Source organism: Trachemys scripta, chromosome 7 (assembly GCF_013100865.1).
Source record: "Trachemys scripta elegans isolate TJP31775 chromosome 7, CAS_Tse_1.0, whole genome shotgun sequence".
NCBI lineage: Eukaryota > Metazoa > Chordata > Testudines > Emydidae > Trachemys > Trachemys scripta.
Window position 1 is genome coordinate 84075954 of NC_048304.1, and position 14105 is coordinate 84090058.

The 14105-nt window shown below is 50.9% G+C and overlaps 2 protein-coding genes across 4 annotated transcripts in view; one reads left to right on the forward strand and one right to left on the reverse strand.

The window, feature by feature from the left end:
* The window catches only part of CDH23 (cadherin related 23), a 544508-nt gene that overhangs the window by 47901 nt on the left and 482502 nt on the right, over positions 1–14105 (reverse strand). The gene's annotated exons all lie outside the window — the stretch shown is intronic.
* The window catches only part of VSIR (V-set immunoregulatory receptor), a 53780-nt gene continuing 48109 nt past the window's right edge, over positions 8435–14105 (forward strand). The window contains exons 1-2 of one of the 2 annotated variants that reach the window (XM_034775591.1): positions 8435–8585; positions 9633–9795. In XM_034775591.1, the coding sequence (XP_034631482.1) occupies positions 9711–9795 (85 nt within the window). In that variant the 5' untranslated portion in view covers positions 8435–8585; positions 9633–9710. Of the gene's footprint in view, positions 8586–9565; positions 9796–14105 lie in introns of those variants that run through there. The other variant, XM_034775590.1, reaches the window with a different exon arrangement.

The following is a 14105-nucleotide window of genomic DNA, read 5'->3' on the forward strand; positions in this document are numbered from 1 at the left end:
ATTGACCGCTAATCGCTCTCCCTTCGACTCCTGTACTCCACCTGATCGAGAAGAGTAAGGGGAGTCGACCGGAGAGCATCTCCCGTTGATGTCGCGTAGTGTGGACCCCGCAGTAAATAGATCTAAGCTACATCGATTTGAATTACGCTATTCATGTAACTCAAATTGCGTAGCTTAGATCGACTTTTCCCTGTAGTGTAGACAAGGCCTCAGCCAGTCATTACTTTCTTCCTCCAGTGACCCTAATGCTACACAAACACTAACCTTAACCCCCAACCCTAATGCCTGCCTTGGTCACCTCTCCTCTTGACAGTGCCCATTCGATGCTGTAGCCAGATAGGCACTGTTTTGATTAACCTAACCCGTTTTGACCAGGAATAGGTAAATGATCTTGCCTGAGCCAGCCATTGTGTGTGGAGGAAGTCACAGTGCAAATCTCCAGCCAGTATTGCTTCTGATCAGAAGCAACCCCTGCTATTCCAATCCTGACCCACTACATATCCCCAACTCTCTCAAAGCACCTCAGTCCTGACCTGCACTGTGATTTTCTGACTCATTTCAACCAAATGGGATGGAAGTATGCAAAGCAACTGGAAGGAGTGAGAGACTGATGCCATAGTGTTCCTCTGCCTGGAGCCACAAATGACACTGTGTGGAAAACAGACTTTTCTGCTCTTCCGGTTTTCTGACTTGTCACCAAAATCAAAGGGATTCTTCCCACTGATGCCTAGAGCATTCCCTGGCATTTTAGAGTTGACTCATTCCTGGTCTTCTAAAGTTACTGCATTACAGACAGACAGACAAAGGGAGAAATGCCAAGGAATTAAGTGTTCAACTCCACTTTGCTTGGCCAATTAGCTTCGCTAACCTTGTTTGATCCTTGGGCCCAGTTTCTAGGTAATTCCAGCTGATTAGTTTAGTCACAATTTTGAGATGAAACAAGTGGAATTCATCAATTTTGGCTATATTTTACTTTGATATTTTGAGCTTGTTTGAACCTGCAATTCAAAATGAAACTCAGACAACAGATGGGGAAGTTGCAAACTTAAGTGGATCAAAATCAAATGTTTTCTTGACACGCCGTGAAGCAAAAGCAGTGAGTGCAAAACTTTTGCTCAGACTGGGAACAAGGTGAAGGCCCTTTTTACTCTACAAAAATGGAACGGTAACTGGGTCAGGGGGGAAACAGCAGGGCCCCTCAGAGAGATCACTTTATCTTACTCCAAATACTTAAACAGAAAGAGGACATTAGGTTTAAAAAAAAAAAAAGTGAAAATGTGACTTGCGTATGCAATGATGTGCAATGAAGGCAGTTGCCCCAATCTCCACCTTGTAGGATGACGTGGGAACTGAAGCCACAGCCTGTAATAATATAGCTTTTATCTGATGGATAAGTCAAGATGTGGAATACAAAAATTCTAATAAAAGATAAGGATTTACGACGCTCTGTCCTTTGAAGCAGAGATTTGCTCTGCCTGTGTAAGGCTCTTCACAAGGGCACCTCATGAACAGTCTAAAGAAAAAACAAACAAACAAACATTCCAAACATACCAACCAAGCCAGCAGATCTGGATCCCAGGCGTTGCTGGGAGGATGGTGCTTCCTGTTATGAGTACTTTTCTAGCACTGGGGGATGTGATATAGAAGTAGTTCTTTGAGGGGAGAATTGAGTTATAAAGTGCTGCGCACTGACACGCAGTGATTGTGCAGCTACTGTTTTCAGACAGCTAAAGAGAAACATTACAGAACACTTGGCGTGGGAAGTGGGAGAAACGAAATTGAGCCCCCCGAACCTCACAACATCTACAGTATATACAATCAAAACTTAAGTGATCTACAGCGAAGGGGGGATACTGTATGTGGCTGGACAACTGAGAGATTTTTAAATGCAAATACTACACATAGTGGGACATGTGTTCTTGACTCTACTGTTACAAGTAGTGAGGTTGGAGGAGGAGGTTGATTAGTCAAGATTCATTTGCTGTTGCGTATATTTTCCCATTCCTGCTTGCCATCTCAAACTATGCACGAGTTAGGCCCATTCTCAGTAGGGTACAAGATTTCTCTCCAGGCAAAACACAAGGGACAGGATTCATTATATGCCTCCCCACTAGCATCTTGGCACAGTTTCATTTCAAATGCATTTAGAAGCTTGCCTGGCATGGGGGACGGTCTCTCCTTTACCACTCACCAGTTCACCATGTCACACAGCCCAGTCATATCTCCTAAACTGAGCAGGGTGACACCTGCATTATAACATCACCCACAATCGCCACTATGGGCTTGCCTTTGGAATAGTGCCATATGATGCATTACAGTGCAATGAGACAACATCAGTATTGCAATGCCGCACTCATAGAGTCTTTGCCCAATGTCTCCTGCCAGCACCTCCATTGACTTTCATAGTCCAGCTCTCCTAACCCACATTTCAAATTACTCTTTCCTTTTTCTGCCTTCTACCATCCTTTCTTCATGTGTTCTGAGATGCTCTTTCCAAAGAAGGCAAACGATTTTCTCTCATCCTCTGAAGGTTGGTTCTGTTGGGATCTGTACTGAGGTGGAAAGGCCTCATTCCAGCGCAAAGCAGGCTAACTCACTCTGTTGGGTTCAGCTAAACTTACCTCTTCCTCCTCACAGGAAGTGCAGGGGTGTAGCAGGTTGATCACCCGCTCCTGCCCTGAAGGGCTTGAAATCAGCCCTGGGAGAGGGCTGAGGCTGCGAAAGGGCTGCTGGTAGGAAAAGCAGCAAGCCTCGGCTGATTGGGAACTAGCCACAGATGCGGCCATGCCCCAATCAGGGCCCAGCCAGCCCTTATAAGAGGGCAATGGGCCAGGAGCACAGAGACGCTTTCACTCTAGCCTTTTGAGAGGGATGGACTTGGCTGCTGAGCAGGGTACCTAGACTGGAGCATGGCTGGGGAAGGCCAGAGGAGCTGGGGAGCGCCAGCCTGGAAAACCCCCAGGCTGCAGGCCTTGCTAAAGGCCGAGAAGGTACTGGGGTTACAGAGGGACAGCCCAAGGGTAGGCAGAGGCAGCAGGTCCAAACCCCCCTTGCCAGTGATGAGTGGCACTTACACTGCAGTCTGCCCTAGGAAATGGGGGCTAGGTGATGACTGGCAGTGGCCATAGACTGAGGCGAGGTGGGGATAGAGGGTGGGAGACCCAGATCTATGAGCGTACGGCCAAGGGGCAGCACTCTGGCCTGAAAGGGGCACCGCGGTTCAGGAGGGACTCGGGCCCAGCGGCAAGCGGGACTCTGGCCTGCAGAGAGCGCTCCGGAGGCTGGAAACGCTAATTCCCTGGATGACCAGCAGGAGGTGCTGCAGGGGTGAGTCCCGCCGTTACAAGGGGACAGTGCAGGAAGTATAAGAGCAGGGCCCTGCAGCTCCATTGGAGCCAGAACAGGTAAAGAGCCAGACGTCCTTCCAAGGGAGCTGAACTGCCAGTGGAGCCCATGACTGGCTGCAGTGAGTGACGACTCCCCTGAGCCAGCCTGGAGGGAAGACCAGCTGATGCCCCAGAAGACAGAGAGACTCAGAGAGAAAGTGGAGAATGAACTACATGGTGCAAAGACGAGGAGCCAGGCCCCCACGGCTGCAAAGCAGCCCCACCAGACAATGGTAGGAAGGATCCAAGGAAACGAGGCAATGACTCAGCTGTGTGGGTGGAAGGCAGTGACCCCACGCTTCCCTGTCTACCCTGTGATGGGATCACCCATCACCTCTAGGGCCCTGGGCTGGGACCTGGTGGAGCAGGGTGGGCCCGGGTCTCCCACCCCTGGCCCCACACTTGGGGCTGAATGAGCACTTTAGGCCTGAGCCATTGACTGCTGTTTGCTTAGCCCTTTCCCAGAAGGCCTTGGCCATTGACTGCTTATTTATGTAGCCCTCAGTTCCCCTCCCAGTCTGATGGAGATGGAGAAGCTGATAAAGTGGCTCTCCAAGAGCTAGTGACAGCAACAGGCAGTCCAGCTCCAGCAGCAACATCAGCTCCATCAACAGCTGGGCAACCAACAGTAACAGCTGATTCGGGAATTGGGGGCCCAGCATCAGGGCCGGCTCCAGGCACCAGTGAAGGAAGCAGGTGCCTGGGGTGGCCAATAGAAAGGGGCAACACTCCGTCTGTTGTTGGGGCGGCACATCCGGGTCTGCGGCGGCAATTCGGCGGTGGGTCCTTCACTCCCTCTCTTCCTCTTTGGCGGCAGCTCAATCGGGTTTTTCTTTTTTTTCCCTTCGCTGCTTGGGGCCACAATAAAGCTGGAGCCGGCCCTGCCCAGCATCGAGATCAACAGCAGCAATGCCTGCAATAGATCACTGCCATGCTGCCAGCCCCTGTGACACCAGGCCCGATGGGAGGGGCGATCCCGGCAGCCCTTCCTGCTCTTCTGTGCCTGACGATGACCCAGAGGCCTTTCTGGTCACATTTGAGTGGGTTGCCTCAGTGGCACAGTGGCTCCCTGAACAGTGGGCCAGTCTCCTAGCACCATATTTGACAGGCAACTGAAAAGCACGATCCTTGCCACCTTTGACATTACATCCAATACATTCTGGCAACATTTCTGGGGAGAGACATACCTACTGGGGCCAGACTGCACATGGTCACGCAGCAGTGAAGGACACCTGTTGGTGGTGGCTCTAGCCCAAGCAGTACACCAGGGTCGAGGTCACCAAACAGGTGGTCCTGGAGCAATTAATCACATCCTAACGCCACAAGGAAGGGCATTGGTCCTCTGTCTTCAGCTGGAGACCCTGAGGAAAGCGGTCATCTTAATGGAAAACTATGTGGCCACCGAAAGCCCAGTCTGCCCTTGCTATCAGAACCCAACCCACAGACTTTCCGGCCAAAAGAGGAACAACCCCCAAATCAAGAAACTTCCCAAACTGTTGGCCGAGATTGAATGAGAGCCATACCAACAGGATCCTAGGTATTGGTGGCTGTCACCTGGAGAGTCAAGGAGGGCCACAGGGTCCACTGACCTAGTGAGGGAAACCCAGATGCCTGGAAGCCCGACCTTCTCGACAAGTCCCAGACACCGGCTTAAGTGGTCAGAAATGGGCCGATGTTTCACCTGCAGCCACCACGGCCATCTCTGCCAAGAGTGCCCCATGATGGACTGTGACTTCGGGCAAGTCTGGACCAGGGAGGCTCGTGCTTGGAAACAGCCCTCCAGCAAACTGACGAGCCCTGTGGAAATTGACGGGGTACGGGTCCCCATGCTCGTGGACTTGGGCTGCAGAGACTCGTCCGACAAGACCTCATTACCACCCCAAATCTGCAGTGGGAAGTCATCTCCTTAAATGTGTCCGCGGGGACATGAAGCTGTACCCCAGTGGGGGGCCACCATGAGAGTGAATGGTGAGACCAGAACCATGACAGTTGGTCTGGCCTCAAGACTGGCCTACCCGGTCATCCTCGTCTGGGGCTGGACAGGATTTATGAAGATTCTATGCACTGAGAACCTCGAGCCAGGCAAACTGAAGCCCACATTCAAGTGGGACCTCCTCAAGGAAACAGGGGAGACATCCAGTAATCCAGACACTGACATCGGGGGAGCCTGGGATGGTAAGCTTGACAGCCCTGACAAGAAGGCAGGCCCTGTTCACCAACATGGGGAGCATCCACCAAACTCGAGCGCTGAATTTGGCTGAGATCAGTGAGAAGACCCTATGCTGAGTTGGGAGTATGAGCAACTGGCCAGAATAAACGGGAGGGTCACGGAGCCCCAATGAGCAATGCAGTACCCTTAGATTGAGCTAAAAGGGGACTGTCTATACAAGTAGACCACAACCCGCAGATGCAAGAGGCCCAGACCCAGCTGGTAGTCCCCTGATGCCACAGGCAAACTGTCATGAGGCTCGCCCATAATGTCCCCGCTGCTGGGCATTTGGGCCACAAAAGGATGTTGGCCCAAATTTTGGCCTGTTTTTTTGGGCCAGGAATCCATTGGGAAGTCAAAGACTTTTGCAGCTCCTGCCCAGAGTGCCAGCTCATCACTCCACAGGGAGCACCGAAGGCTCTGCTTCTCCCACTATCCATGGTGGGGGTTCCCTTTGAGAGGCTTGCCATGGAGGTGGAGGGAATCCTCGAGAGGAGCATGGCCAGTTTCAGGTACATTCTGATGATCCTGGACTATGCTACCTGCTTCCCTGAAGCAAGCCCACTCTGTAATACCACAGCCCGGACCATTGCTGTGGAGTTACTCAAGGTCTTTGCTTGAGTGGGCCTTCCTTGAGAAATCTTGACAGACCAGGGGATGAACTTCACATGAAAGCTGCTTAAACAAGTCTGCAACCTGTTGGGCATTGAGATGATTTGGATGTCTGTTTATCACCCTCAGATGGACAGCTGAGTTGAGCGTTCAACTGAACCCTCAAGGGCGTGCTTTGGAGATTCTCCCCAAGAGAGCTCCACTACAGGGACCAGCTCATCCCCACTCTGCTACTCGCAATCCAGGGAGTTCCTCAATTGTTAACTAAGCGCTCTTCATTTGAGCTGCTTTATGGGAGGCAGCCATGGGGAATCCTGAACCTGGCGGGTGAGAACTGGGAGCAGGCACCTTCTCTGTCGCATGGTCTCCTGCAGTATATCCTCTGACTGTGGGACTGACTTGAGAAGGTGGGGGCCTTAGCATGCAAGAATCTCCACAATGCACAGAAGTCACGGGAGCAGGCTTACAACCAGGAAGCTTGGGGAAAGGGCCTTTGAGCCTGGAGATAGAGCTCTCCTGTAGCTCCTCTCTGAAAACTCAAAACTGCTTGCCCTGAGAAATCTGGCAGCCGGACAAGAGAAAGAAACTACAGATGTATCATTTGAAACCCTGATGTGATTGAGAGGGGTTGCTGATTGCCTAGTATAGCCCTGAGCCAGAGTTGGGCCCACAGGCTCCAGTCCTGACAGACTTTGAGGAACCCCAAATTGGTGACACCCTGATTCCCAAACAAAGGAAGCAAGTCAGGAATCTATTAAAAGCATTTCCCAAGACCTTTATGGCCTGGCCGGGACAAACCACTCTTGTGCAGCATGTGATCCTGAGAACCCCGGGGGAGATCGTCTGAGAGAACACTCAGCCCCTGCCGTGGTGAATGTGAGAGATGGTGGAGAAAGAGGTCTGAGCAATGGTAGAACTGAGGGTGATTGAGGAGTCACAGAGTGAGTGGCGTAGCTCCAGTGTTCTGGTCCCTCAGGTTCTGTAGAGACTGTAGGAAGGTGAATGCCATATCAAAGTTCGATGCATACGCGATGCCCCAAGTCAATGAATGGCTTGAATGGCTCAGCAAATCTTGCTAGACCTTCACAAAAGGGTACTGGCACATTCAGCTGGATCCAGCCTCTAAGGAGAAGACAGCCTTTGCCACCCCAGTGAGACTATACCAATTTACCAGGATGCCCTTCTGGCTCCATGGGGCTCCCTCCACCTTCCAGCAGTTTATGGACCATATCTTATGGCCCCAAGGCACTTATGCCGCCATCTACTTGGACAACGTGGTCATGTATAGCAGTAAGTGGGAGGACCATCTCAACAAGTGGCGGCCATCCTTCAAGCCTTACACACAGCTGGACTCATGGTGAATCCCAGCAAATGCAAACTAGGCTGGGAGGAGACCACCTATCTAGGATACATTCTGGAGTGTGGTCAAGACCACCCCTTGTGGGTAAAGTCCAGGCCCTTCAGACCTATCCGCTGCTGCAACGAAAGAAGTTCCTGGGGTTAGCGGGCTATTACTACCGCTTTGTCCCCAACTTCTCATTGATCCTAGCCCCCTTGACATAACTTCTGAAGGACAGCCCTGACGAGTTCGCTGGACACAAGACCGTGCTCGAGCCTTCCAGGCACTTAAAGACCTCCTGTGACAACCCATGCTGTTCAGCACTGACTTCTCTCAAGAGTTCGTTCTTCAAACCAATGCCTCAGAAGTGTCTCTGGGAGCAGTCCTCTCCTGAGAAGGGGAGAATAGCACCCCATGATTTACATCAGTTGGAAGCTGTTTACACACAAGTGCAACTACTCCGTGATTGAAAAAGAGGCCCTCACTGTCAAGTGGACCGCAGAAGCCCTGCAATAGAGCCCCCTTTCTTCTAGTGACTGATCACTGCATGCTGCAAAGGAGACCAAACCATGGTTAATGAGGTGACATCTGATCCTCTTACCATATGCTTTCTCAGTTCAACACTGAGCCGGTAAAGGCACACAAACATGATTTCTTTTCCCGGGTGGGGGAAGGTGAATCTCAGTTCCTCGGGGATGGACTTAAGGGTGTGTGTGTGAGATGAGGTGGAATGGCCTCACTCTCGCACAGAGGGGGCTAACTCACTCTGTTGGCCTCAGCTAAACACTTGCAGGAAGTGTGGGGGCAGGGCCGGAAGTATAAGAGCAGGGTCCTGCAGTTCTGTTGGAGCCAGACGTCCTTCTCAGGGAGCCGAACCGCCAGCACAGCCCATAACCGGCTGTGGCGGGTGATGACTCCCCGGAGCCAGCTGCTGCCCCAGGAGACAGAGAGACCCAGAGAGGAAGTGGAGAGTGAGCTGCTTGGTGCAGAGACAAGGAACAAGGTCCCTGATGCTGCGGAACAGGGCCACCAGATGACAGTAAGAAGTAACCCAGGGAAACGAGGCATTGACTCAGCTGTGGTGTTTGGAGACAAGGCAGGGACCCCATGCTTCCGCACCAACCCTGTGATGGGATAACCTGTCACTTCCAGGGCCCTGGGGTGGAACTCAGTGGAGCAGGGTGGTCTTGGGTCTCCCTATCTCTGGCCCCCCACTCAGAGCTGGATGAGCACTAACCCTAGGCCTATAGGCCTGAGCCATTGACTGCTTGAATACTCAACCCTTAAGCCCGAAGGACTGATCTGCTCTGCATGTCCCCATCTCTCCCCTGTCCAGGGGGCTGAGCTACCACTTGCTCAGTGACTCAGCTGCAAGACCGGGTGCCCGAAAGACCAACTCGGCATGAGTACCAATTCTCCGCAGCTGCCAAAGGGGGCTGTCCCTACCCCTGAGACACAGGACCCTTACAAGATCCAATAGTATCTCCTGAAAGGGGAAAAAAAACCATGATTACGCTAGGAAAGGGTCACTTACCAGGCAAAATGGACTCTGGATTCTGATCCTGAATGAGCCCCTCACACAACTTGTGCTTCAATCAACTCAGCTAGAAATTGGGTTCTTTAAAAAAGTACAAACTTCACTGAAACCTGGATAGTGCATCTGAGTTGTACTTTCTTGTGAGGAAAAGCATATTTTGAAGTGTCTAACTAGCTACCTCCAAATGTAACAAATCAGCCTCCTGCTACCCTAATCCACTTATTTTAAAACCAGTAACATATAAATGGAAAACAGAATGAAGTGCTGCATTTCACAGTTGTGTGTGTGCATGTGGCCACCTAATCTCTCAGTGCATGTGTTTTGTGTGCCATGGAAGTAGACAAGCTGAATTTAGCAGTCCTGCCCAGTCACAGTCCCCTGTTGATTTCAGGAAACCTGCAGGGATTGGACCATTGTGTTGAGCAGCACAAAGTTTCTTTTCTTCCTCTGACCTCCTGGGGGTGCTCTCAGCTCCTCTCTCAAATTACAGTATGCATTATCTCAGTGAAATTTCCTGTGTATGCAACTCTCTTGCTCCTTCTGTCTCAGGGTTGCTCCGAGTGCGCGTGTAAGATACAGGACAGAAAAATCCTGGAGAAGGGCTAGCTCCAATTTCAGCGAGTAAAGATGGATGTTTACCACAGTCATGCAATGAACGGCGTGTGGAAGGGCTGGGTGCTGCTCATCGCTCTCTACCTGGCTTTCTACCAAGGTAAAGTCAGATTGGTTTTCCTCTCCCCAAAAAGGAGAGGAAAGGAAAACCTAATTTTCTATCCACTTTCTGTATCCACCCTCTTTTTGTTTGCTCAGAAGTCAGAGGAATTCCAGCATAGGTAGATATGTGTTATTTACTTTCTCACCTTCCTCCCTGTGTTAAGGTTCAAGGGAGATTTCTCAAAGACTCTTAAGGAAGGGGCTCTCTTCTGGGGATGGCTAAAGAGTGCTGTTTATGTGGGGGTAAGAAGGGGAGCTGTTGTGTTTGTTAAATTCTGCTCCCTGCAATTACTGTCCTCCTTTTTCCTTCACTTTGAACTAATTTGTGTGTCAGAACAAAGCCAAATGATAAAAAAAAACAACAGCGCTGGTCCCATAAAGGGATATTGAGAATGTGCAGAGATGAAGAGCTAGATTATTTTCTCTTTGCTGCTTAACCCCAGCTCTTTTGGAGGTATAAGCACAGCACATTTGCCCTGGGTTCTAGGTGAATAGAGTCTTTCATTATTAACAGAGTGGCAGATAGAGGCAGTTTGTTTGAGTTCAAAGAAGACCATCTTTGTAGTCTATAGAGATGCTCATCTTTGCTGTCATTACTGCGCATGTGTTTGTGTGTACACATTAGGAAGCTGTCACTTCTGCCTGCTTCTCTGGGCATACAGGACACCAACCAGAGTAGACTTTTCATTGATCTATTAACTGGGTGCTCCCCAGTTTTCAGAAACTGAGCTGTCGAGAGATCACTGTCGGGCTCTGAAGTTTTCCCTACTCCAATAGTCTTGAGTATTTCCAAATAAGTTGGATACCAGCAAAGCTGCCAGCCTTCAGCTGCTGCTTTGGTGCCCTCAGCTGGCCTCGAATCAGGGTCACTTATCTCATGCGTGATGTCTCACGGCCTTCGCTGAACACAGAAAAGAGTTTTGTAATTGGGGCTTCTGATGTCTGCAAGTAAAAGTTGCTCAGTGAAAATGAAAGACAGAACAGGTTAACAAATAAAGGGCTACAAGCTGAAAGTGGGGTTCTATAATGATGCCTGAAACTGCAGGGAAATGATTGTGTGGGACATGATGCTCTGATCCTAACACACGCTCCCTGCTCTGTTGCTGCCAATGTGACCTAAAGAAAAATCCACCCTGACTCCAAATCTGGGAATCAGCTTAATGCTGGGCAGCCACAAATGTTTGTTTCATATAAAGAAGAAAAAAACCTCATGTTCTCCCCCACACACCTCATTTCCCATTTCCTGGTTACTAGCTGCCAGATTTACTGATGGCTGTGGTGTGTGAAAGGAGAAATCTGCCACAAAATAGGTCTTTTTAGTCAGACAATAATTGCTAAGAACTTCTATGATTTGGGGAGATAAATAACTGTTGTTATCGTTGTTTCTGCATGCCACACACCAGAGCCCCCTTGCATCCTTCTCATTCCCCTTTGTAAACTCTCTGTGCCTTCCTCCCATGCCCCTCTATTTCAAGGGCTCTCTGCACTGCCACCCCTTCTCTTATGCTAGAGACTCTGTGTGACCCCCAATTCTCCTCTCCCTGCCATACCAGGGTCCCCAATTTTCCTCCCTGTGCCAGGAACTCTGTGTGTATTCTTCCCCCCACCCCCCACACTCCTATTTCTTTTCTTTCTGTCTGGGAGATAAGTCATTCAGAGAGTCAACATTTTAAAACTGTATTGAAAAGAAGGGAAGAGCTGAGATGGGGTACTTTTATGCTGGGAGGTGTAAAAAGCTTCCATCAGCTGGTTCTTTGATCTACAGCAGGGATCTGCAACCTTTGGCATGCGGCCCGCCAGGATAAGCACCCTGGTGGGCTGGGCCGGTTTGTTTACCTGCCGCGTCCGCAGGTTCGGCCGATCGTGGCATTGAGGTGAGTGCAAGTCTTCGTTTTGCTCAGCCAAAAATGTCAAAATCCAGAAACTTCAGGCAGCTGGCTGGAAATTGATCAGATACTGGTACACATCAGTAAATGCAAGATCAGGCCAAAGAGTTGCCATGCTTTTTAGCTCAAAACTATGCCAGTCAGACCAGTGGAGTGCTGGGATGTGGATGAGAGTGTAACACAGACCATGCAGGAGACTGGAATTCAGGAGTAGAGCTGGCAGGTGTCAGAAAGGGCAGGAACACAATCTCTAGCCTTGAGCCTATAACAATTATACATAAGCCACTTCGTTTTCAGTTTAAACGGATTTTTACCAATAAAATGCCAGGTTTGACTGAAAACGAAGGGCCCTAATTATACAGCATACTTCCACTAAACCTCATATTTGATTGGCAGGTTGTCTAAGCCACAGCTCTTCCTCTCTACCTTGTTTTATCCATCTCAGTGCTACTGCTCAGGCTCCTCCGCCGGCAGCACCTTGTTGTTTCATGTTAACAACAAGGTGCTGCGGGCAGAGGAGCCTGAGCAGTAGCATTGTGAAATCAGAGGGAACTCAGCCAGTCATCACTGATTCCCTCCAGAAACCTTAACCCCAACGTTAAACCCTAACCCTGCTGCCTTCATGGTCATCTCTCCCCTGGATGGTGCCCATTTGGTGCTACATAGGGTTGCCAACTTTCTAATTGCACAAAACTGAACACCTTTGCCCCTCCTCCTGTCCCGCCCCCCTCCCTCCAGCCTCCCTCCCTCCATCGCTTGCTCGCCCACCACTCACTTTCACTGGGCTGGGGCAGGGGGCTGTGGTGTGGGAGGGCGTGAGGGCTCCAGCTGGGGTTGCGGGCTCCAGAGTAGGGCCAGAAATTAGGGGTTCAGGGTTCAGGAGAGGGCTCCGGGCTGGGGCAAGGGGTTGAGGTGTGGGAGGAGGTGCAGGCTCGGGTTGGGAGTGTAGGCTCTTGGGTGGGCTGGGGATGATGGGTTTGGGGTGCAGGAGGGGGCTCCGGGCTGGGGCCGAGGGGTTTAGAGTCTGGGAGGGGGCTCCGGGTAGGGGCAGGGGGTTGGGGTGCACGAGGGGGTGCAGGGTGTGGGAGAGAGTTTGTGTACGAGAGGGGGTTCCGACCTGGGGCAGGGGGTTCAGGGGGCAGGGTCTGGGATGGTGTTAGGGTGTGGGAGGGGGTTCCGACCTGGGGGAGGGAGTTCAGGGTGTGGGCTCTGGCCGGGCGGCGTTTACCTCAGGCGACTCCTGGTTGGTGGCATAGCAGGGCTAAGGCAGCTTCCCTGCGTGGTATGCGTTGCCTGTGGCCCACCCCTGCAGCTCCCATCGGCTGTGGTTCCTGGCCAATGGGAGCTGCGGAGCTGGCGCTGGGGGCAGCATGCGGAGCATCCCTGATCGCCCCTGCGCCTAGTGTCTGGACATGCCGGCTGCTTCTGGGAAGCTATGCAGAGCCGGGGCAGGCAGGGAGACTGCCTTAACCCTGCTGTGCTGGCAATTGGACTTTAAACAGCCCGGTCAGCAGTGTTGACCGGAGCAGCCAGGGTCTCTTTTCGATCAGGCGTTCCGGTCAAAAACTGGATGCCCGGCAACCCTAGTGCTGCAGGCAGAGGAATCTCTATAGATGAAATAAAACCGTTTTGACTGGGCAAAGATAAAAGAATTCACCGGAGCCAGCCAGGAATGGTGTGGAAATCTCCAGCCTCACTCCTACTCAGCCAATATTGCTCCTGATTTGAAGCAGCCGAATACTAGTTCAGTCTTCAGGCCCTGCACTCTCCAACACTTATGTCAAAGCACTTCAGGCCTGGCCTGCAGTTTCATTTGCTGACTCATTTCAACCAATGGAATTGAAGCATGCAAAGAACCTGGAAGGAGTGCTTAATGACAGACTGAGTTACCACTGAGGTCACAATGTAGCACCAAATGGGCACTGTGTGGAAATCAGACTTTTCCCATGTTCCAGTTTCCTCGTTGTCACCAAAAATCAATGGGATTCTCCCCCACTGACACCTAGAATGTTCCCTGACATTTTGGAATTAATTGGACTTTGCCTTTAAAAGTTATCTCATTACAGGCAGACAAGTGCCACTGAGTTGAGTGTTAGACCTCACTTTGCTCAGCCAATAAACTGAGTAGTCTGTACAGTGCCCAGCAAGCTAGGGACCTGTTTCTGATTGGGGGCTCTGGGTGTTAATATAGCACCAGTAATAATGTTACTCTGGTGAAAGAGGGATGGTTGCCTGCCCTTGTGGAAATTGCCAGTTGCACCTTCCTCTGGACACATTTATATGGATATTTAAGCAATCAAACAAAGAAAGATTTTCAAAGCTCAACAGAAATTAAAACTAGTCCTTGATTCCAACATAACTAGGGTTACCATATTTTGAGCCTCCAAAAGGAGGACACTCCACGGGGCCCCGCCCCCGCCCC